The sequence below is a fragment of the Penicillium cosmopolitanum genome (assembly GCF_028827165.1).
Source record: "Penicillium cosmopolitanum strain IBT 29677 chromosome Unknown utg000009l:1.0-9042332.0:1.0-9050551.0, whole genome shotgun sequence".
Classification (NCBI taxonomy): Eukaryota; Fungi; Ascomycota; class Eurotiomycetes; order Eurotiales; family Aspergillaceae; genus Penicillium; species Penicillium cosmopolitanum.
The window spans coordinates 5,401,184-5,425,481 of NW_026622679.1; the positions used below are offsets into that span (position 1 = coordinate 5,401,184).

The following is a 24,298-nucleotide window of genomic DNA, read 5'->3' on the forward strand; positions in this document are numbered from 1 at the left end:
TGCCGACATAACATAGTACATGTTGATTTCAACGTAAGACGTCCCTGGTATCGTCGAATCCGAGTACTTGTCCTTCAATATCTTAAACACCACCGGACGCCATTGCTATGGATACATACACTTCATTATCAACATGATCAGAGAGACATAAAGAGAAAAAAAAAGAAAAAGGGTTGTGAAGTAGAGGTTGATCCGATCAATCTCTCACTCATGCTCATCCGCGAAAAACTCAAGCTGATCGATTCGGTTTAGGAACTCTCCCACTGCATCACTCAAGGCTTTCCTAGCCTCGGCATTATTCCCAACGAGATGTTCAATTTGAGGTTCAAGGGTAGCTTCCTTCGAGTCATGTCCGCTTCGAGTATGGTAGTATCTACCACCATGCGAAGACCAGTTCTTGAGACAAGATTGATGTTCCTCAAAAGCAATGGTACGGGTTGCAACGAGATGTGACGGTAAGCTTGGGGGTGTTCCTAGAGGTCTCTGCAGGCCCGAGTCCGTCTGAATGTTCATTTCCGACATCGAACCCGCGTTGTTGGCATCGTCGAGATGGGAGAGCACACTGACGGCAAAGTCCCGAAACCACTTAATGTATGAGACAGTTTCATCAGCAACACCGGTCAAGCGGTCGATGAAGTCCACCACGACAAGTGTCGAGGATATCATTTCGATGAAAGTGGCGAGCATCACAAGATTGCATGTATTCTGAAAAACAGCCGGGCGATTTGAGAGTGGATGCAAAGCGCGATACGCAGAGCAGAAAACGGCATCGAAGATTCCAAGCACGGAAGAAACGCAATTCGAGTCCGTGGCGTCCATATCAAACAGCAAGTCCTTGAGAACAAGAGTCATGCTCCGGATTATGGATCGACTCAAGAGCCAAGCAGAACGAGCACTGAACACGAGTTCGATATACCCAGGGAAAATGCATTGTAGAAGGATGGCCCGGAGTGTGGGCTTATCGGGATCACCAGCCTCGTAAGTATTCGCCATTGCTGCGTGCAGTTGATCGGTGAGATGATCCTGTTGACCCTCCATGATAGCGCGTTCCACGATGCCTTGAGTAAACATGATCAGTGCCTGAAGTCCCTGCTCAGAAGAGAGTTTCGGCACGTAGCGCTTCAGTCTTGCAACAACGTATTGAGGATCCGAGGACGGCAGAGGGAACAGCGCCGGGTTTATGAAGAACGGATCCACGGGTTTGATGTCGTTTGTAAGTTCTTGCAAGAATCGGATGATTCGGTGGACAAAGTTGACATAGTCGCTCCGGGCATCTGCCACGGCCCCGCCGAGCTCTAGATAGTTTTTCTTCATCGCACTCATCATTTGCTCAAGTACTTCCGAGTATTCTCGCTTTGTGACAGACAGATTCCGATCAGCTGAGAGCTCCATTCCCAGCACATGTTCGCGCATGTTCGACAAGACGCTGGAAATAAGCGAGATGCGACGCTGGGCAAGCTCTTCGATCGTTAGCTTATATCGGACAGCCTTCTTTTCCTTGTAAAAAGGAAGGTTTCGAAGCAGCGGGTCTTTTGGGAGATCATTGAGCAGAACTTCCGTCAAACAATGCTGGAATTTCAGCAAAGCGGATCGCTCCATCAATGATGACATCCACATTCCCATGACAAGGACTCGACAGTCAGAAAGTATTCGAGAATCTTTCTCAATGCAAGCAGCGAGGAACCGAGGTGAGAATTTGCGGGTCTGAGCCTTCTCGCGAAGTCTTTTCCACGATTCGTCACCGAAAGGATCCAAATAATCTTCCCAGCGCTTGATGCCATGACGTACTAAGACCTGGGCAACTGACGTCCAGCAATCCACAGTACTTTCGAGAATCGCATCATCTGGGCAATCGTCTGCTCCAAAGCAGTCGGAGACCAGGCGAGAGACGACAGGGTGGAGATCAGACTGAACATGTTCAATCCCTTCGCTAAGGATTGTCGGCTCAACCATGACGGCATCGATATCATCCCAATCTCCATATTCTTGGCTATCATCTTCTGGTGCTGGTAAAGCCGCCGGCGCGGGAAAATCAGTCGCAGACGATAATGCAGGGCCATCTTTTTGAGTATACGCCGTGATCACCGCGAGAGCCTCAGATACAACGACGTTGACTCGCGACACCTTCGGATCAAACAACGGCAGCAGGGACTCGAAGGGGGTTTTCGAGATCAGCCGATGCGCATGCTCCAGTGTCGGCGCCCGTTTAACAGCAGTAAGCAAACCATCGAGTGCCATGCTCAATAAACTTTCAATCGGAATCTGGTTGTCAGAAATAATAGTTCGGATGTTCTGTTCGGTAGTGCATCCCCCCTTTTTGTGCTGAGCTTCACCCTCGCTTCGGGCAAGGAGGTGTTGCTTCCGAAGTTCATTCACGAGATAGCTATGCCATTCGGCAAATGGTTCTAGGCTCGAAACTTCCTCGTCGGTAGATAGCTTGAACCGAACAAGTCTTGTCCATGATTTCAGGTTGATGTCGCATGTTCCGATGTGGGAAGTTGCCGGATTGACGAGGTTTCTGATAGTTTCCAATCGAGGCCGGCAACCATCAGGAACAACCCAGTACAAGGTACAGAGAAGGTCGTGATGGTTCCTCAAAGCATCGAGATCCTCATAGCTCACATCATCATCTTTCGGATACATGCGTCCATGATTCGGAAGAAGGCGCCAGGCGAAGTTTCGAATTATCTTCTTGTCGTAGCGCTTAGACAAAAAGCGCATCCCACTTGCGATGATCTTCAGGAAAGTGTGAAATGTCGGTTCTCCAGCTCGGATTTCTAGAGAAGGATTTTGATCCAGCTCGTCGAGAAAAGAAGGCGATCCATGGCTTCCTTCGAGTTTCAGATTATAGAGCGTCCTCTGCGCGAAGAATTCATAGAGAGTGTCAAGGATGGGTTTGCAGTCTCTCCAGCCCCAATAATTGATTAGGCGGTGACATCTTTGAAAGAGTGTTCGGCAGTAAGCGTTATATGATAGGGTCCGGGTCGCAGAATGAATATGGTAGCTTTCAAAGACCGGGGAGAGGAGCTTTGTGACTAGAACCCAGTTGTCATTTCTCGCTTTGAAGCGAAGTTCTCGACGGGCGATGCCCTGTTTGTCAATCTCATGGAGGGGTAACTTCATAAACAAGCTATGCCAAGCGATCTCCAGATTCCCGATGTCTTTCTGATTGCGAATGATGCCTTCGACATAGGGCTCAACCTCGTAGTCCTCGAGCACTCGACCAAATACCTCCGAGGAGCGCAAAAGTTGATCGGCAATGACGCATGCCTCTGTGTATGGGAATCCCTCTCGAATGCCCATTTCACGCCGTTGATCGTCTTCATTTTCCTCCAGTAGACGCTTGATTTCGGCTCTCCCGGTTTGACTTAGAATTGCGCGAATTGTGTCCTTAACACAAGGTTTGATTAGATCTAGTGCTTCCTTGCCGAGAGAGAGGCTAAGTAGTCTATGGTTTGCGACCTGACGTATCTGGTTCACGAATACCATGTTGTAGCAAGAAATCCTGGCAATGTTCTGATCATCGATATTGCTGGCCGCAAGAGCTGAAGCGATGCGGTCTCTTAGATTGAGAGCTAACGCCAGGGAACGGCTGATAAAGCCTGCCCGGTCGATAGGATCAGCGAACGTCAAGTTCTCGGAGGCATAGGAAACCAATGCTCGCAATGCGAGAGATGAAGACGACAATGGTGGTGATATGGTTGCCTCGGAATTTGAGGCACCGAGTGATTCGACATCCGCGATGATGGAATCAAATACGATGCCCATTTCAGAGGATACTTTATCATTCCAAGGTCCCCATCGGAAGATTGTATCCTTGAACGGTATGGAACAGAACCCTGCACCTTGATCCAAGTCCCGCTTGAGAAGCTGCATTGATCGTGCGAATTCTCCACTCCCTATGAACGTAGACTCATGGAAGAAAGTGCCGCTACGCAGCGGCAATACCCCGAAATCCAGTGGGTAGGAACGCTGCCAATTGAAAAGACCGTTTCCCACATTCAAAGTCGAAGCTCGAGTGGGTTCTGAGCCGGTCGAAGCGAAAACTTCCAGCTCATCAAAAATTGGTGGCATTTGTTGTGCATCCTGCAAGAATTGGTCCAAGGTGAGATCGACATGTTTGGGTGAGCGCTTCTTCAAGCGACGGCGACTTTGAGTGACAGAAACTTGTGGCTTGCTTCGGCTCTCTGTTGCTAGGGCAGGATTATGTTGGGGAACCACTCTGGGCGATGATTCTGCTGGTCCAACATTTGAGATGTATCGGTCGAGTGGCAAGCTAGGGAGTGTCGAGCTAGGCTTGAATTTTCGAGTCGAATTTCTAGACCGATAGTCTCGATTGAGCTGAACCACTCTTTCGTGGAACATTGCTCTGGATATTGGCTGTCCTGGACTGCGCTCTGTCTGATTTCCGGCGGCAGGACGGAGGATGTTTCGTCGCAAAGATGAGATTTCAGTATTCCGTTGAATCATCCATTGATGTCCTCGTTTTTCAGCATGCGTAGATCGCGATTGTGTCGCATCGCTGTTGGGTGCTTCTACTGGAAGCGAGTTGGCTCCACCTGGCAGCTGATGCGTAGAATCATTATCAATGTCGAGAGAGTCACCGGTTTCCACAACAGGGAAATGGTTGGTCAACCACGAACTACCAGAAGATGCTGTGTTCCGTTGACGGCTAATTGAAAAATTTGCGGGTGTCGGATTTTTGCGAGGCTTTGGTCGAGGCTGGATATTGGTCTGTGGAATTGCTCCTCGTCTCCATGCCCACAGGGACTCATTTGCATCCGCCGTGTCGCGCCGTGAGTCCAGTTGCAGAAACTTCCGATTCGGACTCTGTCTGCCTCCGTCTTGATGCGAGCGAGCTCGCCTCGCTGCAACTCTTAAAAATCGCGGCTGGTCTTTTTCAGGATGATTGGCAACACCGGGAGCATCCAAGATTCCCAGCCGGGGTGCTGGTTTCGATTTCGATTTCGATTTTGGTTTTGATTTTGTGGGCGGTCGTTTGGTTCGCTGGGTCCCATAGGAAGAATCAGTGATTCTTGTTTGCTTTTGCGATCGAGCCCTCTTTAATCTTCTCTCTTTCGCAATCGAGCTTTCTTTGGGATGAACGCGCTTGAGGCTGTTTGGCTTCGCGCGAGGGTCTGTATTGCGACTGGTCGGCGGAACCATGTAATCGACCCGATTGTCCTCGAAGTTGTCGTCCTCTTCAGCTTCGTCGAAGGGGGTTTCAAACCCAATAATCCTGGCGAGGTCTTCATCTGCATTCTCTTCATCTGGTCGGGGAGTCCGTGTGCTCTGGGGTTCTTCATCGCTCTCGTCATCGTCTCCGAGATCCATTTGAGTTGGGCGTACAGGTTGGCCACTTTTTCGTAACAGTTTCTTAGCAACACCCTTACCATCTGCTCGCTGAGCATGACGGCTTGCCTGTAAGGCTTTTTGATTTTGGTCTCGTTTCTGTGCATCAATTCGATGCCATGATGCAGGAAGAACTCCACGGGTCTGTCGCGACAATCTTCGAATCTGACGCTCCTCTGCAGTCTCTGATTCCAGGCCAGAAGAATCCGAGCTTTCTTCCTCATCTGAAGAAGTAGCCGGCTTTTCTTGATTAACTAGTGTCGGTTCATCATCGTCTGGAGTCACGTCCATAGAATCAACATCTAGGGTTTTGGTAGACGGTGGTGGTGAGCCGGGAGGAAATCGAAATATATCCGAAGCACGCGGTGTTCGCGATGCTGAAGATAAACTACCAGACTGTGGCGGACTAGTCGGTATATCAAAGATTGATGGGTCTAGACCGCCAGGTGGAGTGGAATTGATGATCATTTGGGGACGTGGGTCGTTGCTAACAAGATGCGTACCATCATGCCAAGCTCCAGAGTGAGACCTTTTCCTTCGCTTGGTGGATTGTTTTCGTCGAATCGTCAACGAATTATCTTCGTGATTTCGGGCGCGCGGTGTAGTCGTTTGTTCTTCGTTTCTTCGTTTAGGCTTCGGTGCAGGAAGATACTCTTCCGCCGGTGGGCTTGATCGGATAGCATTTGGATTGAAAGAATCTTGCCCTTGGCTTTCGTCAGTGACTTCAGCGAGCCGAGGCTGAGGCGCCTCAGCGCGCAATTTAATCGACCTCAAACCGGCTAATTTCATTTGCTTATGATAATGCGCATATTCTGACGTATAAGGACGCAGCTGGTTGGGTTTATGAGGTCGAAGAGATCGAGTCGACTGCTGGGCAGATTCCTGCTGAAGATCTGGGAACTGAATCTGGATACCATCTTGCACACCTCGCTGAGCAGTATCCTCCTGTGGAAGCTCTGGCTGAGAAGATGGCAGCTGGAATTCCTCGGGAATTTCAAGACCCGGTAAAATCTGAGCCAAAGTGTCCTCCTCGTGTGATTCCCTTGTGTCATCCCTTCTTATCTGCGAATTGTCTGGAGACGGAGCAGAGATATTGGATTTCGCTGAGGATAAAGAGGACTCATCATCCGACCTGGCGTGTTCACTTGGTCGATGGGGTCTATTGCTGTTTATGTTGGCAAGCGGCTTTCGTGGTGAAGGCACAAGTACCATCAATTCATCCGGCGAAGAGTCTCGTGATGGCGTATCTATATGTCGTATCGAGGCTGATGGTGTACTAGTCTGCGGAGTATCTCGATTTCGGCGGGCTTTCGCGGAGGGCGTATCTTTCGGCGTCAAAGCCTGGCTTCGTGGTTTCCTTGAGGACCTAGCTTTCTGCATCGGCGAGCTAGGGATATCCCATATGTCATCATTTTGATTCGCTATTGTGACCGATGAGTTGCTCCGGGTTGTCCTGGCAGATCGGCGAGGCCCTGGTGTCCGTTTTGCAAGAGGTGTTGCTGGCCTTGAACTTTCATTGGAAAATGTGCCCGTTTGTTGGAGGGGAGTAACAGCTGAAGGGAGTCGAATTGCGGGACTTGAAGCCAGCTCCTGCGAGCCCTTTCCATCTTCTTCGGCGTCAAGCTGTGCCTGGTCGTCACCCAACGAGGTCGTCGATCCATCATGTTCATGTTCCTGATACTGTTGCTTGGAGATATCTTCGGCTTCGGCTTCGGGGTTTGACGGTGAAGGCGGAATGGCAATATAAATCAGGTCAACATCACCACCTAGAGCATCACTCTGGTCGCCAATGTTCTCATTATTCGTGTTGAGAGAATCGAACTCTTCCTCGTCATCGGAGTCCGGGACAAACCCTCGTTCCCGCCATTCGACTGTCATGTTGGGTGGGCTGCGCCCATTTCATTAGCGAGACACCGAGTGGCGCGAGATTCGGTATTCGGAAGGCTCAAATAATGAGGTGAAAGTCGTAAATATCGAGTCGTATTCTCGTCGAGGAAAACGCGTCGAATAAGTTGGAGACGCGTTGCCGCTAATCAGTGCGGCGATAACCGATAACGGGGGAGTCGGATTCGGCGAGGCACTCCCGCATCTCCGAGTTTCGAGGCAAGTTAAACCTCCAAACTTTCCCACAGGCTTGCACTCCCACCTCTCACTTCACCATGAGTCGCAATTTCATACCCGTCGCTCTCGCTATTGGAGTGGGCGTCTATACAGGTATATACCTCACGTTTCACGGTCATTTAGGATGAAGAGAATTCAGTTCTGACGTCAAACTTCTCCGCAGGCTACTACACCTTCCAACCGGCATTCCAGGAACTTGCTGCTGAAAAGACACATGGCAACGGGCCTGCTACCCCTCAGTCTGGTGCAGGGTTGAACCCAGGTGCCACTGCACCACCGGCAGGAGCCAATGCCCAGAGCGCAAAGCCGGCGTCTGGGACAACCGAAGCTGAAAAGAATCAATGATTTCTTGCGCAACATATATTCCACCAACACGAGAAATAGCCTCTAATGGCTACTAGTTCACAAAAGCAACACTGTCATAATTGCTCGGTCTGGTGATATTCAGCGACCTTGGGCACGCTGGTCGGTCCCAATGGCCTTGGCGAGCCCGCGACGGAACAAATCGAAAGACATTTGGCTTCGGCCAAGTTTCTCGGCTTTACAGCTAATCTCGATGGGCGGTTTGGCTCTCAAAATACCATTATAATGCAAATATAGGAAAGCACCTGGGGTAGTTTGATACACTATATGTCAAGGTTCCAGTTCCCGCTGAACCTTTGAGCAGATATAACTACTACTAGTATGCAGAATATGATTAAACCATGAGTATTCGTGAAATTATTCTCCAGTGTTAGATAAATTGAAAATGTAAACGCCATGCCTTTGATACAGAGACCGAACATGACAGTCGTCGTGTATCGAGAATTTCCTGCCTTTTCCCAAGTGCCCCAGAGTGGTTCCTTAATGCGCCTCAATCCATGTCAAACTTTCTAAAATGCAATTTCAGAGTTCTTGAACCAGTTTGCTCGTCCCAGTAACCGCTGGGGGAGCACCAAAAACACGACCGGCTGGAGTACCAAGCCACTCCTCGGGAACATTGACTTTGCAGCCATTAGCATTGCTAACCCAGCGAACCATTGTAGGATCGGCCTTTTCAGGCTCTTGGCCCTCTTGATCCGCGGGAGTCCCGTCAGCATCAGCAACTGCACCACGGCCACGGCGCTTGGGGGGCTGCTTCCTGAGAAGTCGGTTGATTGTATCCATCTATTCGTTGTTAGCTATGTGCCCTCGTCCCATTTTTCATTTTCAATCTAAGCAAATACCTTTTCTTCCTCATTTCGCTTCTCGCTGAGATTCTTCCTTCGGCGAGCCATTTCAGCTCTTCTCATAGCACGCTCCTCGGCCGTCAAATGTTTCTTCACTTGGGGTTCTGTCCGGTTGTGAGCACCATGCTGGTTCTAAAATAGAGGCCAATATTACTTACCCATTGGGAGCTGCAGGAAGTCATCACCCAGGTTTCCTCGTTGACGCTTGGTCGTCTTGCCACTGTTAAGAGCAACGCCTTCGCTGTCCAATTCTTCGTCCAGGTCATCATCTTCGTCTTCCTCATCGAGGTCTTCAACATTGAGCTCGGGGACAGCGCTTTCATCTTGGTCATCGGGCTCACCCTCCGCATCGGAGTCGGTGACTTCCTCTTCGTCTTCCTCCTCCTCCTCTTCCTCATCTTCTTCCTCTTCGAGCTCCATTTCTTTGGCTTCCACGCTCTTGGCTTTACCACGAGTGGGGGCTGTGACCTTGGCGTTTCGCCTTGTGGGCGGTTGTGGCGGAGCGTCGTCCATGTCTACATCGCCATCGGCATCGGCATCTTCATCGTCGTCTTCGCCAGGAGCATCTTCTTCATCTTCGACCTCATCTTCCTCTTCGTCTTCGATGTCTTCGTCGTCGGACGAGGCAACTTCCACGACCTTCTTTTTGTTCCGACTGGAACGCGGTCCTGAAACAATGGGGTTCTCCTGGAACACATTGACTGAGCGGCGGCCGGAGCGGCCACCGGTAGCTTCCCGCAATTTGCCAGCGGGCATTTTCACCGTCACACGGAGAGTCCTGGCTGGTTCTTCTGAGGAATCCGATGACGATCGAGAAGATCGAGAGACAGTCACAGATGCCGCAGCAGCAGCGGAGCGGGTTTGTCTCTGAGGCCTGGCATTGAGGTTAGCATCCGATTCTGGTGATTGTTCTTGAGCTCCTCGCGATCGACGAGAGCGGCGGAGAGCTGGCGCCATAGTGGGAGGCTGTGGTGCCGAAGCCAAAGCTTGGGAGTGAAGGTGATGGAAGAAAGGCAATACAAGGATGAAAGGTTGGAGGGGATGACAGATGCGGGGGGCAACTCGTAGAATAGGTGGCAGTGGCAGTGGCAGTTACGAGATAGCAATGGCATCTCAAGGAATCGGGGAGATGAAGTGAGAAAGCAAGCTAGTCACCCAATCACCACGGGGGACGAGACTCAGCGCACACCGGGAAGGCACAGGGCCAACTTGTCTCGGGGCGCCACGTTTGGGAGGCTCGCCGTGCGGACAAAGCGCCGTTGCAGGGAAGTTGGCAGATGCTTCTCCTGGCTGCAGTGTCCCCCAGAGGTTCGGAGAGTGTAGTGGCCCTTGGGCCACCGATGGGGTGCCAGTTGCATTGGATTTGAGGGTAACGGGGGGGGCGCAGGATTATTGGGGCCAATAAGGCAACTTACAGGTACTTTGTCCAAAAGTTTCCAATCTCTACGAGGGCTGTCGCTGACGCTGGATGAGCGAATGAAGTAACCACCGCCATTCTGCCCGGCAGGCGGTCAGCCAATATCAACAGTATGACAAGTACAGAAATCACTGTGAAGGGCTGTGAATTGTTGCTGGTTGTATTTACCGTAATTAAGTATCAATTTAAATATTCCAGTATATTTTTACTCTTTTTTACAGATAAATCACCACTACTCTATACCCCAGTGTTGGTGTTGGTTGGTGCCTTGCTGGGCTGAAATCGGACCAGTGGTAAAGTACAGTGGTAGGACATTTTCGTCCCAATCAAGCTCTTTACATTAAAGGGGCTTGTTACTTGAAATATTGAGAGATTTAATGATATTTATTACTAGTGGTAGTATGATTAGATACAGTCTAGAACGAAATGGTTATTAACTTGAAGCCTGGAGGTACGACCTGCTGGAAGTACATACTGTAGTGTCTCGTGACTTTAGTAACTAGAGGCACCACACATCTCAATGTAAAGCTGCCAGTGCTCACTATATACTATCTCTTCATCATTTACCGACGCAATTAGATAAATCAAGTATATTTCAATTGATAGAATTAAAATACCCTGAATAACCCAAACATTGTACACTACCTAGAATTAGAACTTGAACTTGAGTTACACTGCCGTGGATCGCGGAGAGATCCGTCGGTGCAACAGCCGAGGTCGGCTCACATGGTCCCCAAGTCTCAGTCCGGGGAAGTCGCCGCTCCTCTTCTCTCTACTCTCTACTCTCTACTTTCTACTTTCTACCTACTCTCTTCTTCCTCCCCTCTGACCTGGGACCACAGTATCATCATGTCAGACTCCTCCTCAAAGCCAGCCTCCATTCCTTCGTGGCAACGGCAGTCAGGAACTGCGCCAGCCGATCAATCGTCCTCGCCGTCCCCGTCTGCCGTCGACGTCGCCGAGCTCCGAGGATGCGCCCGCACCCACCAACCGAGAGGACCTCCTAACCCAAGCGGCCAAATTCCTCCAGGATGAATCCATTCGTGACTCCCCAACCGACCGCAAAGTAACTTTCCTTGAATCAAAAGGTCTGAACTCGGACGAGATCGACCAACTCCTCGGCATCACCCGAAACGCGGAGGCGACCAGCACCAGCCCAACCGCCGCAGAAAGCAAGAGCCAGGAAATGCCATCAACACCCTCTAGCGATCAATCCGAAGTCACCCCATCCTCGCCCGTCACCGCACAATCCTCACCCAACACCATGTCTCAACCGCGCTCAACGGCCACAACCACAACCCCCGCCTCCGCACCGCGTGATGTACCCCCGATCATCACATATCCCGAATTCCTCTTCGAAGCCAACAAACCTCCCCCACTAGTCACGATGAACCGCGTTCTCTACACCATCTACGGCGCCGCCGGTCTCGGCGCTAGCATATACGGTGCTAGCGAATACTTCGTGAAACCAATGCTCGCAACCCTAACAAGCGCCCGCCACGAACTTGCCAGCACAGCGCAAGAGAATCTCTCAAAGCTGAACGAGAAGCTAGAGCAAAGCGTCACCGTCATCCCCGCCCACCTAACCGCGCGAAAGACCAGTCCAATCGACGACGACGAAAGCAATGATACCGATTCAGTCACCTCAGACCCTACGGAGCTTTTCCACCGGGACATGGGCACACAGACGAGTCCCGAGACTTCTGAGTCTTCTATCGCAGTTATTGAGAAGGAGAGCAAGGCGCCAGATGCGCCTACTCAGGCGGTCAATAACCATATGAGTCGTCTGGAGTCTATCCAGTCGCAGCTTAAGGAAGTCAATGGTGTTGATAAGGACTCCAGTACTCTGGAAGATGACTTGCGTAGTAAGCTTACGGATCTTCACCATTATCTGGATGGTTTGATCTATGCGGCTCCGAGTTACTCTTCTTCTACGCCTTCCTATGGTCTGTATAGTAGCAATACGAATGGAACGGATAGTGCTGCGATGGGTGTGAAGAAGTCTGAGGATGAAGCCATTGCTGGTTTTAAGGCGGAGATCCGTGGCGTCAAGGGTGCGCTGCTGAGTGCGAGAAACTTCCCTACCAGTCGGGGTGGTAGACTTGGGGGTATGGCTTCGGCTGGAAGGTGATGGATGAGGCAGTGAGATTGGATGTTAGATACTACAGTACTGAGTATATTAGGACTATTTGTTAACGGCATGTAAATATAAGAGAGCAGGAAATAAGAACAAAAACTACTCCCAGTACATGCCTCTCTGGAGGCCGGGGCTTCACTACTAGTAGAGCATCTGATACTGTAAGAAATTAATCTACTATTCATTCGGTGCCACATCTATTTGACAATCTAAACCACATCGAACTTCGTTGTTAAAACCAGGGAAATTTTTCTTTTTCTCGTAACAAATAATCAAAGCAAACTAGATCCCCAAAGGGAGCAACGCAGGAAAGGAAATACGCAGGCATTAATAATAGAATGGACGAGAAAAGAGCACTGTCCCAAAAAACTTGTAACCAAGCGCGTTTGTACCAGGGACTTGGACTTCTCTTCTTTTGCCGAGAATCTAGGTAGGTGCATCACACGCCATCGCTATTACACGTCTATAATGCTAATAACAGCTTCAAGGGGTGGCCTTGCTCATGCTAATGAGACGCTTGACTCCGACCTATAGGTATATGATTAGTTTGTTGACTTTTACAACGGTAACCAAGTAAAGAAAAGGGACATACCATCCAGTTACCACACTCGTCGGTCCGGTTGGTCATGATATCAATGTGGACGGCGCGAGCAGTCTCGTAGTCACGGGCCTGTATAGCGCGAGCCAGGTTCGCCATGTCCTCCACGGTGTTGGGCTTAAGCAGATCCTCGTTGTTGAGATGGTCGAACAGAATGTTCAGGCGGCGCTCAGCATCATCAACTTGGGGCTTGAATGATGAAGGTGCCCGAGCCTTGACACGTTCCATGTCTGCAGACAGGAACTCAAGAATGGGCATAGCGTTGGGAGGGATATGGGAACGGTCACCGGGGGCTGATAAGTGTTAATAAAGGTTCCTGGTATTGGCAGGTGTTTGTGGTGATGTACTTACGGTACTTGGGTGTGGAAGGAGGGATAGCTCGTTGGGACTGAGCTGTTCCGGGGCGAGATCCCTGTGGCGGAGGTGGAGCCTGGGATGCCATGGGAGGGGGAGGGATTCCTTGACCTGCCATGGGCGGGGGCGGTACACCAACCGGACCGCTAGGCGCATAGTGGCTCGGGCCTGAGGGTGGCGGAGCCTGAGGAGCGTACCCTGGAGCTGGCGGGGCCTGGGGAGCATATGGCGAAGCCGCCTGGGCCTGGGGGGGCATAGGGCGACGCAGCAGCTTGTGGCGGAGGAGCAACCGGGGCCCGAGTCTGCAACTGCGGACTTGCAGCCTGAGCGGTTGGGTTCGGGGTGTACCGGTTTGTCGGCGGTGGGATGCTTGGGGGAGCATTATAAGGCGATGGCCCTCGGGGAATTGACGCCGGTGGGGCCATAGTTCCAGTGGGCGGGGATTGAGGGAGAGAGGCATATGGGTTGACCGGCTGCAGAGGAGCTGGCCCAGGAGCGTTCGATGCCAGAGGCGATGTCACGCGAGGAGGAGCTCCAGCCTTGGGGGGAGGGGGGGACAGATGGAGCTCTCTGCGAACCCATAGGCGGAGGTCCAGGTGGCGGAGGACCCTGGGCAAGGGAAGGAGACTGGTTAGGGAATGGCGAGCTGATTGCTGCATTGCCAGCTGGGGTTGCACGGCGAGGGGGGAGGGGCCTTGGCGAAGCCCTCTGGCAGGTCATTCCATGCAGGCAGACCAGTAGCCGTAGTATAGGTAGTGATATTGCTGGCCGGGGACTGGTTGGTACCGCGCGGGGGAGGCGGCACGCCAACAGGCGCAGCCTGTGCACCGAACTGTGCCGGCGGCGCATATGCCGGTGGTCTCATGCCCTGGGTAGGCTGGTAGCCAGCCGGGTTGTAAGCTCCACCAACTGCGGCGTACGGGTTGGCAGCCTGTTGGGGTTGAGCAGGAGCAGAAATGGCAGGAGATGGTGCATAAGGATTCTGCACACCGGCTCCAGGAGCAGCAATCGGAGAAAAGGTCTGCTGTGGCGCATAGGCAGATGGTTGTTGCGGGAGAGGCTTGGGGGTAGCTCGGGATGTAGTAGCTGCTTGTGCCTTTTGGGGCGCTTGACGCGTCGCAAACTTGATACGGTTGCGAGCAATCTCAGCCTCGGGATGCCTTTCAGGAACAAGGTCGAGATACTTTTGAGCGATTTGGAGGCGTCCGTGGGTGGCAACAACATCCGCGTACTCAATGTACTTCTCATACAAAGTGCTGAGGCTCCAGTCGGCATCCTTAGTCCGCTCGGTATCCTGGAATTTAGTGACCTGGCGGAAGATGGTAACCTTCTCGATCAGACCTTGCAGGGCACGAACGTGGATGGAAAAGGTTGAGTTATCGGCATCGTTCTCAATACCCTTCTGCTCATTCTCACGGAGCTCTTGAACCCAAATGGCCACCACCTTCTCCAGCTTGGAGCCAGCGAGGAAGCAGAACGAGGCATCCTTGCGGGCGGTCTTGTCATCGCTTTGCTGAACCAGCTCTTCAAGACGATCACCGAGGGCATCGCACAGATCAGGGAACTCCTTCTCGTCGGCGAAGGTGCACAGGGCAGCCATGACCTCCTTCCAATTAGAGAGATCGGCGTTGTGCACCACATCCCACAAGTTCTTGCCGACGATGGAAGCGAGCAGACGCATGTAGTTGGGCCCGCCAGCCTGCTTAGAGAAGTAGTACTCCTGGGCCTTCTCAATGCACTTCGGACCACCACAAATGGCGATCATGAAGGCATCAGACATACGATCCTCTTGGAGGGCAACTTCGAGGGCCTTGTCAAACTCTCCAAGAAGCAGAGAGCGGGTAATCTTCTGCTCAGCTTCGCTTTCGGCACCGTTGAAGATCTGGAAAGGATTGTTTGTTTGCGCGCCCTTGGATGCAGCCAGCTCAGTGAGGAAATTATCGCTATCCGGGGTGGCATCGAACATCGATTGAAGACGCTTGTGCTTCTTGGCCGATGACTTCGGCTTCTCAGCCTCTCCGTTGGAGTCGGAATCCTCCTTCTTGTCCAGGCCAAGCTTTGCCAAGCTGTCAGCAGCTTCATCAGCCTGGTCTTGGAAGCCCAGATACTCCACCAAGCCCTTGCGAGGGTTCTCGGAGAGCAAGGCTTGCATGACCTTCCAGTCGGCCTTCTCTTCATCACTAGCAGCGCCAGCAGCTCGGGTCTCGCACAAGTTACGGAGATCACCTTCCCTCAGAGCAGTCTCAAAGCTTTCGGTGGCATTTCCGACGCTCTCGTCCACCTCAAATGGTGTGATTCTAACCTTCGATGCGCGGCCACCCTTCTCAGTGAGACCGACAGAGACAACACGGCCACCGAAGCCAAATGAGACACCACAGGGTCGCTCGAGCCAGCGAGGAGGCTTAGGCAGGGAGAACTTGGAAACTTGAGGCTGTGTCTGGGCCTTGGCAAAGAAATCTTCGCCATCGAGTGCCTGATTATGATCCGCAATGGCCTGGTGATCGTCGGTCTTGGTGTTCTGCAGGGTTTGGATCGAGATCTTGCCGTCGAATGATGCGGTGGCAAAGAAGTTGGGGTTGTGCGGGTTCCAGCGAGTCTGGAAGGTCCAGTTTGTGACAACAGGGAATTCGCCATATGGCTGACCTGTTTGAGGGTTCCAGCAAACGTTGCGATTGTCCTTTCCAGAGGAGAGAAGGAGGTCAGGGTCCTGGTCACACCAAGAGAGCGACAGTACGCCCGATTCATGGCCCTTGAGAGTCTATTCCAACATGTTAGGGTTTCGGGTCACAAATGGTGTTGATTGACGAATACACTTACCCGCTCGGGGGCATGCGAGTTGCGAAGGTCCCAGACGTAAATCATAGGGTCTGACTCGAGGGGAGTAGCTGTGACCAGCTTGGTAGGCTAGACATGACCACCGTTAGCGACAAAGTAACCAATAGCCCGATATGCAATAACCAACCTTCTCAGGGTCCCAAGCAACAGCGCTGACAGCTTTGCGGCCCATGTTATTAAGTGTCAAGCTTTCCTTCTTCGTCTTCACATCCCAGACTGTCACGAAACCGGCACTGCTACCAGTCACCAGAATGTGAGCAACCTTCTTGTTCCAATCCAGACACTGGATATCATCTGTGCGAGCTGCCGTAGTTCCGAGCCGGAAGGGATTCTCGATATTGTTCAGGTCCGAGATGAACAGCTCGCCGTTCGCTCCACCGGTGGCCAAGAGGTTCGAGTGTTTGGGGTTGAATTGGAGGGCCTTAATGGCACCAGAGTGTTTCGTGGTTCGTGAAATCAAGGCATCGCTGCAATATTATCAGCAATTACGTTCAATCGTGTTCATTGCTGACTTGTTCAACCCACCTAGATCCAGCGAGCAGCTTATCCGCGTTCCATAGATCCAACGAGCCATTTTCCAGACCACCCGCAATAACACCCCGCTTCGTATCGTCGAATTCCGTCCAGGCGATGTCATTGAAGCTAGAAAGGTCCCTTCGTCAGTACGTTTGCTAAATTGTGCGGTGTGCGTGATTGCATCATATCATACCCAGAGTCTGTGTCGATTTTAGCCACCGGCTGCAGCTCCTCACTCGCATCCTGGCGATCCAAGCTCAGATCCCACAGCTCAAGGCATGTCTTATTAGAAAAGTCGGCATCAACGGCTCCAGCACGGGTTCCAGTGGCGATCAATGGTGATGCAGCGCCAGGGGACCAGGCAAACGTGGCCGTCCTTGGGATTTCCCTCAGACGGACCATGGTATCGGAGGGGAGGGAGGAGTGTGTGGGAAACAGAGGGGAAAGGAGAGTTGAGTGTTCAAATAAGCCAGATCCCACCCCTGTACAAAAAAGAATTGACAACGGGGGATGCGATGCTGTAGTTCAACCAAGTGGCCTCCTGGGCTGCGCGGGACCGGGGAACTAACACTAGTCCGCTTCGGGGTCTCGCCAAAACACCCCGAGGACGGCTCGCACGTGATATCATTTTCTCGGTCGACGCTCTGCGGAGGACAGACGAGACGGAGATCAAGCACGCCTCACCACCACCACGAGCAATTTTTCGTTTATTGCAGAAGTCGAAACCGATCTTCTTCTGTCTAGCTTGCGCCACTTTGAATCAAACAAAGTATTATCCCGAATACCAGGCCAGAGAGCTTAATCGCATTCCCCACCATGAGTGACACCACCCGACTTAAGAGTACGATCTACGTTGGCGGCCTGGACCAAGGTGTGACGGCGCATACACTGGCAGAGGCATTTGTGCCTTTTGGAGAAGTAGTCGACATCTCCCTGCCCAAACCAGATGGCCCCAACAAAACTGGCGACAAGCACCGCGGATTTGGATATGTCGAATTTGACTTGCCGCAGGACGCCAAAGAAGCTATCGACAACATGGATGGCAGTGAACTATACGGCCGCACTATCAAGGTCGCAGCTGCCAAGCCGCAAAAGGATGCCAACGAGGGTCTGGGCAGCAAGACCGCTATCTGGGAACAGGTATGTGAAGCTCTATTGTGCTTTGTTCTTTGGCCACTACCGTACCATTGCTCACCATTCATTATAGGAGGGTTATCTTGCCAAACATGCAGTGAGCGAGGAGGACCGCCTCGCTGCGGAGGAAGCACAGGCCGCGATGACCGTCCCCAAGACCCAATGGAGGGTCTAGAGCAACTTGATGTGGCTGGGCCGAAGCCCGAGTGAAGCAAATTATAACGATAGCTACGAAGATAATGAAGAACCACGAACGATGGTTGACATGCGGGAAAAAAAAGTACACCGTCTGAAATTCACCTCCGCGAAAGCCCGACTATTTACACAATCTGCGGTTCCGAGCAGGCCTTGACTTTCTCCAATTTCTTTTAACCGGGCTTCCAATCGACTGAAACAATACAAATTGAAAGAATTCAGAAAACTTGGGTTCGCATTCTCGGAGCTCAAACAAAGATGATGATACATTTAGTGATCGTGGCTCTCGGGGCTGTTGCGGTAGAGACGGAGAGTCTTGTCGGTCAGGAGCTTCTTGGTGCTAGCGTAAATGGCAGCACCAACGGCAACGCTGCGAAGAAGCGGGTTAGCAATGAGAAACTATCAGGGTTCCAGATCCGGCCGAAGGGTGTCGTGGGGAGAAAATTCGGTCTGATGCAGGGTGGGGTGTAACGGGGCGGGCGGAACTAGACAGGTACATACCCAAGGACAACACCTGTACGCGAAAAGAATCGTTAGATATCATTCCTTCTTGGGCACTTCGATGTAGAGTAACATACCGAGAGGGATCAGCTCGGGAGGACACTTCTTGATCATGCGCAGACGCTGGGAGATAGTGTGGGCTAAAGGCATAACCGGTCAGTTTGTGTATTCTTTCTGGGCCCTTGCGACAAGAGCACTCCGCGCGATGGATTGCAAAAGGCGGCGGGCGATTAGGGAGTCAGCATACCGCTGTGAGGCTCCTTCTGCAGCCAGGAGTTAGCATAACCGAAGCCGATCGTATGATCACCCAAGGGTGCCGGGTGTTGGTGAACTTACAGGGGCGGGGCTGTAGAAAGCCCGCGAGGGCTGCATCCGGAAGACACTGGTGGGATACATGGTGACAAGTTCAACCGAAGTCGTTGGAGTTGAGGAGTGAGGTGGGAGGAAGACTTGAAGTGGTAGCTCAGAACGTCGACGTCCTGTGAGTGGCTCGGGTGTTTTGGGAACTGCTCGGCGCTGATTGGCTCTCGCTTCCCACCGCCCGGTCATTGCCGGTTACCACTTCACAGCTTCGATCACCCAACGTCTTGTCTCTGCTCTCTTCCCACCTCCCTCTCTCCTCTCCCCCCGCCTTTACCAATCGTTCGTCCGTGGTCTTCACGAGAACCTACATATCGCAAAAATGGGTGCCATTCCGGAAGTCGACCCCGAGGAGCCTGTCGAGACCAAGCCCTTCAAGTTCGTGACTGGTAAGTGCACCCACCCCCCTCCCGCGAAAATGGCCTTCAACCGGCCCTCCTACAAGTCCAATGGCTAATTGATCTGCAGCTGGTGCGTATACCTTCGATATTCTTACGACATGATCGTTTTTCGGGATACCTTCGGACAGGTGTGGCCCGACCGACTACGGGACTGGAGATTGACAATTTTCGGCGCAATTATAGGTTACGACGCCCGTTTCCCCCAGCAGAACCAGTACGCGACTCCCTGAATCTCGAACCAATTCAAGTACCGCTTCTAACTCGACTCTTCTCAGGACCAAGCACTGCTGGCAGAACTATGTCGACTACTACAAGTGTGTCGAGGCCAAGGGTGACGACTTCCGTCCCTGCAAGCAGGTACATTCGTCTTTCCCCCCGACTTACACGACGTCGAGCGCTCACTGACATGCTCTACCACAGTTCTACCACGCTTTCCGCTCCCTCTGCCCCAAGGCCTGGACTGACCGCTGGGACGGCCAGCGCGGTACGTACCCCAACCCCCCTGATGAGATTATTTCGTTATCTGTATGCTAATATATGTTCTGTTTCAGAGGGCGGCAACTTCCCTGCTATCCTTGACAAATAGATAACCAGCGTCCGCTTTGTGTTGGTGAATTGGGCTCTAGCAAACTTTTGTATTGACAAACTTTTCAATGTACTCTACCTGGTCATGCGGGGATACATTTCCTTTCTGTCTGGATGTAACTTCCACTCTGATGAAGAAAGGGTGTTTATAAACTCACCGTTTTCTCTCTCGAACTGTGCTTGATTAACTGATTCTTTCCTGATATAAATCTATTTTGTGGGGATGCGGCCGAGAGCCTGAGGTGAACCGAGTAATGCTCAGTTGAGACGACAAGGGCTCGCAGCTACTATTATTCAATGTAGTAGTACGCTTACGTCTATTATCGTAAAAGAAGGAAGGTTTGTTCCTTGCGGAAAATGGTCTGATGCGATTCAGGGTGCAGTCTATGTCTATGTGGTTTCAGTCTCCAAGTATGTAAGAAATCTCCCATCCAGCACACCCTATACACGAAAAACGACGCAAGCTGTTCTAACCAGCTGCTGGAGAAAAAAAAAATAACCAGCCCAACGAGAATGCAAGATATATACAAGCGAAAAATTGCTCATGTTCAACAGATGTCCCACCCATATAGTCGTAATAGAAAATCGAGGTCGTTTAGGGTAGTATGTAGATGTGCGCAAGGGATCAAATGATGCGAACGATGAGCTTGCGGGGGGTTCAAGCAGAACGGATTTTATACTCAATGTTTAGATACCTTTCAATTTCCGGTAAAGCTTCTTGTGCTCTTCCAGGAAAAGGAAAGTGGCAATGGTATGAGGGCCCAGTCGGATGAAACTGGGAACCCACCCACGGAAAGTCCAGGCGAAACCTTCCTTGCGGCAGATATCGCGCAGCAACCCAATTGTGGTGTGGCCGCGGCTCTCAATCGGGCATGCGGTCATGATCCGAGTCTTGATAACATCAACAGGGCTGCAGACGGTGGTTGCGACAAAACCAGCCATGAAGGATGCAGAGAAATGGGTGCCCAAATTATCGCCCATGCCAAATTTCTCGATGCAGACACGCTTGAAGGAATCATAAGATGCCAATTGCGACGCAGTCATGAGCACTGCGCGGGTTGAGTTCGGCCAAACGCCGCGGAAGAGTGAGCCAAATCCTTCTTGTCGGGTCATCTGAATCAGACCGTCAAAGGCGTGTTTGTAGTTGCGGCGCTTTTCAATTGGCAGCGCAGCGTCGGATTGCATGCGCACGTTGAGCACGTCGGCTGGGTTGCCCGCAATTCCGCCGATGAAGCCCGAGGTACAAGCCATGCCGATGAGGGTCAGGAGTCCGGGTGACGAAGAGCCGGATTTCGAGTCGGGCTTTGAAAGGCGGCTCTTCATCTCTTCGTATATACCGAATCGGGTTGTGGAATATGTTATTTGGCGTAACATGGCGGCCGAAAGCTATCGCGCACAATGAAGAATCCGTTAGCTCCAACTCCAACAATTTCTGCAACTGCTTATAGTCGCCGTTTAAATCGGGACCAAGTTCACCACATACACCACCGTAAAGTCCGGTAATCCCATTATGTCTGACGATATGTCCAAAAGTTCCAATCATGCTCTTCGGGGCATCGGGTGTGCGCGTTTGTAATCGGACCTGTAATGCGACAGGGCATCATATCAGTAAAAGTTGAAGAAGGGGCGAGTAAATCGGACAAAACGCCGAGAGCTGAGAAGATACCTTGACTGCAGGCAAAAGGTCAGCATGAAAGTATAAGAGACAGCAGATCGCACACGGATTCACATACCAAGATCTAAAGGATGCGTCACACAGGCGGCAAAGCACGAGGCCGAACCTCCAAACCAAAAAGGGTAGTGCACCACCTTCTTCGGCTTGGCTTGCGCAGGCGTCGAGATAGACGCCACCCGCGCATGGGCAGGAGCCTCGAGCAACTTGCCACTGTCTGCCATCTTGTTTTTGGGAAACAAGAACTCGAGGGCCGTGTAGGAGGGGTGGGGTGGAGAGGGAGGAGGGGAGAGGTGGGGGAAAGAGTGGATGATTTAAAGCAAGTTGATTCTTTTTTTCAGGTCGAGGACATTTGACGTAATTTTGGATCGCCAATACCGACGGACACAAATCAGGCCGCCGAAGCGCCGTTCGGCGAGAGGAGCCGAGCGGCGCCTCATGACCAATCACAGGGTTTCCCCTGGGGTCCGAAGCGGGTCTTTGGCGCTTCAGTCCAATGAAAGACTCGGTTTCATTCGAATCCGAGTAGTCATACAGCCTGTAAGGGTCTTACCAAAAGCCCTCTCTTCATCTCCTCCCCCAGCTGCTCCAAGTCCATGTTCGGGATCGGTTCTAGAACTGGGCACCGAGGACCGCTGATCTGATCTGATTGCGATATTCAAGCTAGCTCTGTTCAAACAGTGTTTAAACAGTCTAGGGCAACATGAATCCAGATCAACGGGGGCTACGGCGGGCGGGCGGATATCTTCGGTGGAATTGCGGGAGGTTGAGGCGGTCGGGTGCATTACCGAGGGACGAGGGATTCCCCTCGCGATAACAATAAAGTTTGATATTTGTGTGATCTGGGCAGTAGGAGCTATCTATTATATCATGATTGCCTAGGTATCTATTCATATTAGTATTGGTATATTGCAGATAATTGGGACTTACTAGTACGTACTACTATGATATATACTTCTGGGTAGAGTCCGTTCTTAGTATGACGAAATACTACATTGAGATATTCTCAGTTCGGGTTGGTACACACGGGCAGACATCAAAACGAAACAAACATGCCCAGGTGATCGTAAATCATTAGGCCATACTATGTAGATAGCCGTGTAAAGACCAAATAGCCATCAACAGCTGCCAGTGCCAGTGCCAGTATATCGGCGACTAGTTTCCCCGGGCCGAAATGTTTTGACATTCCGCGGAGACCGCATGCTCACATCCTCGAATGACCGAGTACAGTAACCCAGTCTGAGCCATGCGGTTGTTTGCGACTGGCCGAGCCCTGAGGGCCAGCAGTGGTCGCTGGTCAATTGCCGCAACCCAGCCCAGAATCCCGATCCCCCGCACATACCTGCTACATGGGTCTTCTCCAGCTCTCTCTCGGAGTTGGAGCTCAACTCCAGCTCGCTGGACTGCCCAGTCCACCAAACAAGCGAAGCAAGTCGCCAACCTGAAAATCGAAGGTGATTCATACAAGACAGATCAATGGACCAACACTACCGACCAAATCCTGTCGCATGTCGGACGACGACTCTACCTCGACGAAAACCACCCTCTGGCTATCACCCGCAAACTTATCGAAAGCCAATTCCCCGCCCCGGTCTTTGGAAACTACCTCGAAAAGAACCCCGTCGTTACTACAGCTCAGAATTTCGATGTACTCGGCTTCCCAGCGGACCACCCCGGTCGCAGCCGTACCGATACCTACTATGTCAATGACAAAACCGTGTTGCGTACCCACACAAGCGCGCACCAGCAAGCGTACTTCCAACAGCTCAATCGAAATGAACAAACTCGCCCGGAGGAGGTTGGATATACCGTAATTGCCGATGTCTACCGCCGCGACGCTATTGATCGCAGCCACTATCCAGTTTTCCACCAGATGGAGGGTGCAATGCTATGGAAGCGACCCGAGAACAACCCGCTTGCTTCTTCTGCCGAAACAGCGGCCAAGATAAACGCGGATATCGATCTAATTCCAACCCATGATGTGCCAGTCGAGGATCCAAACCCGACCATTCATCCCCAACGGAACCCCCTACAAGCAGAGCATCACAGCGCGGAGGAAGTCGAAGCAATTGGGGCACATCTGAAGCGCTCGCTCGAGCGTATGGTCATCAAGGTTTTCACCGAAGCTAGCAAGGCCGCCGCCGCAAGCTCTGGAAGTGACGTCGAACCCGAGCCATTGAAGGTCCGCTGGGTAGAAGCGTACTTCCCCTTCACCAGCCCATCATGGGAACTCGAAGTCTTTTGGCAGGGTGAATGGCTCGAAATTCTTGGATGTGGTGTGATTCAGCAGAATCTGCTCATCAACTCCGACGTTCCGCACCGAGTTGGCTGGGCTTTCGGATTGGGAATCGAGCGCATTGCTATGCTCCTCTTTAACATTCCCGACATCCGTCTCTTCTGGTCTCGCGACGAGCGTTTCCTATCCCAGTTCCGCGCTGGCCAAATTACTCGCTTCGAGCCTTTCTCTAAGCACCCGGCCTGCTACAAAGATGTTGCCTTTTGGGTTCCCCCTCCGCTGTTACCGGCGGCAGCAGTGCCGCTGGCGGCGCTGTGCCTTTCCACGAGAACGATGTCATGGAAATTGTTCGTGGAATCGGCGGTGATCTTGTGGAGGATGTTTCCTTAATTGATGAATTCACTCACCCGAAGACTCAACGCAAGAGCATGTGCTACCGTATCAATTATCGCAGTTTGGAGCGGACGTTGACGAATGAGGAAGCTAATGAGATGCATGATCAAGTCCGGAAGCAATTGGTTGATGACTTTGGAGTGGAATTGAGGTGATCTGAGAAAACCGAGCGTGTACGATAGAACCTTGTTTCTATATTGTCATAAATACTGTACAATACCACAACTCTCCCACAGAATATCTAAACAAACCAGCAGATGAACCCTGTGGATAGGCCGATCTG

General features: G+C 51.7%; 10 protein-coding genes across 10 annotated transcripts; 5 read left to right on the plus strand and 5 right to left on the minus strand.

Moving 5' to 3' along the window:
- Window positions 1-204: 204 nt before the first annotated feature.
- On the minus strand, window positions 205-7,230 carry N7509_010095 (uncharacterized protein; the record flags this gene model as incomplete). The annotated part of the gene is made up of 1 exon (XM_056634732.1): window positions 205-7,230. The coding sequence occupies one exon, from the start codon at window positions 7,228-7,230 to the stop codon at window positions 205-207; it is 7,026 nt and encodes a 2,341-aa protein (XP_056485352.1).
- A 281-nt stretch (window positions 7,231-7,511) lies between these two features.
- On the plus strand, window positions 7,512-7,818 carry N7509_010096 (uncharacterized protein; the record flags this gene model as incomplete). The annotated part of the gene is made up of 2 exons (XM_056634733.1): window positions 7,512-7,566; window positions 7,637-7,818. 2 exons carry the CDS (start codon window positions 7,512-7,514, stop codon window positions 7,816-7,818), a joined length of 237 nt encoding a protein of 78 aa, XP_056485353.1.
- A 540-nt stretch (window positions 7,819-8,358) lies between these two features.
- On the minus strand, window positions 8,359-9,638 carry N7509_010097 (PAPA-1-like domain-containing protein; the record flags this gene model as incomplete). Its single annotated transcript, XM_056634734.1, has 3 exons — window positions 8,359-8,619; window positions 8,679-8,785; window positions 8,840-9,638. The coding sequence occupies 3 exons, from the start codon at window positions 9,636-9,638 to the stop codon at window positions 8,359-8,361; spliced, it is 1,167 nt and encodes a 388-aa protein (XP_056485354.1).
- A 1,186-nt stretch (window positions 9,639-10,824) lies between these two features.
- On the plus strand, window positions 10,825-12,229 carry N7509_010098 (peroxisomal membrane protein PEX14; the record flags this gene model as incomplete). The annotated part of the gene is made up of 2 exons (XM_056634735.1): window positions 10,825-10,841; window positions 10,969-12,229. 2 exons carry the CDS (start codon window positions 10,825-10,827, stop codon window positions 12,227-12,229), a joined length of 1,278 nt encoding a protein of 425 aa, XP_056485355.1.
- A 489-nt stretch (window positions 12,230-12,718) lies between these two features.
- sec31 (putative protein transport protein (SEC31)) lies at window positions 12,719-16,940 on the minus strand (the record flags this gene model as incomplete). The annotated part of the gene is made up of 9 exons (XM_056634736.1): window positions 12,719-12,763; window positions 12,828-13,126; window positions 13,185-13,489; window positions 13,536-13,796; window positions 13,865-15,945; window positions 16,005-16,091; window positions 16,150-16,489; window positions 16,548-16,664; window positions 16,732-16,940. The coding sequence occupies 9 exons, from the start codon at window positions 16,938-16,940 to the stop codon at window positions 12,719-12,721; spliced, it is 3,744 nt and encodes a 1,247-aa protein (XP_056485356.1).
- Window positions 16,941-17,354: 414 nt separating this feature from the next.
- On the plus strand, window positions 17,355-17,882 carry N7509_010100 (RNA-binding protein; the record flags this gene model as incomplete). Its single annotated transcript, XM_056634737.1, has 1 exon — window positions 17,355-17,882. One exon carries the CDS (start codon window positions 17,355-17,357, stop codon window positions 17,880-17,882), a length of 528 nt encoding a protein of 175 aa, XP_056485357.1.
- Window positions 17,883-18,137: 255 nt separating this feature from the next.
- On the minus strand, window positions 18,138-18,764 carry N7509_010101 (uncharacterized protein; the record flags this gene model as incomplete). Its single annotated transcript, XM_056634738.1, has 3 exons — window positions 18,138-18,266; window positions 18,426-18,491; window positions 18,705-18,764. The coding sequence occupies 3 exons, from the start codon at window positions 18,762-18,764 to the stop codon at window positions 18,138-18,140; spliced, it is 255 nt and encodes an 84-aa protein (XP_056485358.1).
- A 286-nt stretch (window positions 18,765-19,050) lies between these two features.
- N7509_010102 (cytochrome c oxidase subunit VIb) lies at window positions 19,051-19,715 on the plus strand (the record flags this gene model as incomplete). Its single annotated transcript, XM_056634739.1, has 5 exons — window positions 19,051-19,117; window positions 19,313-19,343; window positions 19,405-19,486; window positions 19,550-19,613; window positions 19,681-19,715. 5 exons carry the CDS (start codon window positions 19,051-19,053, stop codon window positions 19,713-19,715), a joined length of 279 nt encoding a protein of 92 aa, XP_056485359.1.
- Window positions 19,716-20,401: 686 nt separating this feature from the next.
- N7509_010103 (uncharacterized protein) lies at window positions 20,402-21,610 on the minus strand (the record flags this gene model as incomplete). Its single annotated transcript, XM_056634740.1, has 4 exons — window positions 20,402-21,100; window positions 21,198-21,296; window positions 21,381-21,385; window positions 21,448-21,610. The coding sequence occupies 4 exons, from the start codon at window positions 21,608-21,610 to the stop codon at window positions 20,402-20,404; spliced, it is 966 nt and encodes a 321-aa protein (XP_056485360.1).
- A 1,022-nt stretch (window positions 21,611-22,632) lies between these two features.
- Window positions 22,633-24,170, plus strand: N7509_010104 (phenylalanine--tRNA ligase; the record flags this gene model as incomplete). The annotated part of the gene is given in 2 exon segments (XM_056634741.1): window positions 22,633-23,903; window positions 23,918-24,170. 2 exon segments carry the CDS (start codon window positions 22,633-22,635, stop codon window positions 24,168-24,170), a joined length of 1,524 nt encoding a protein of 507 aa, XP_056485361.1.
- Between the last annotated feature and the right edge of the window lie 128 nt (window positions 24,171-24,298).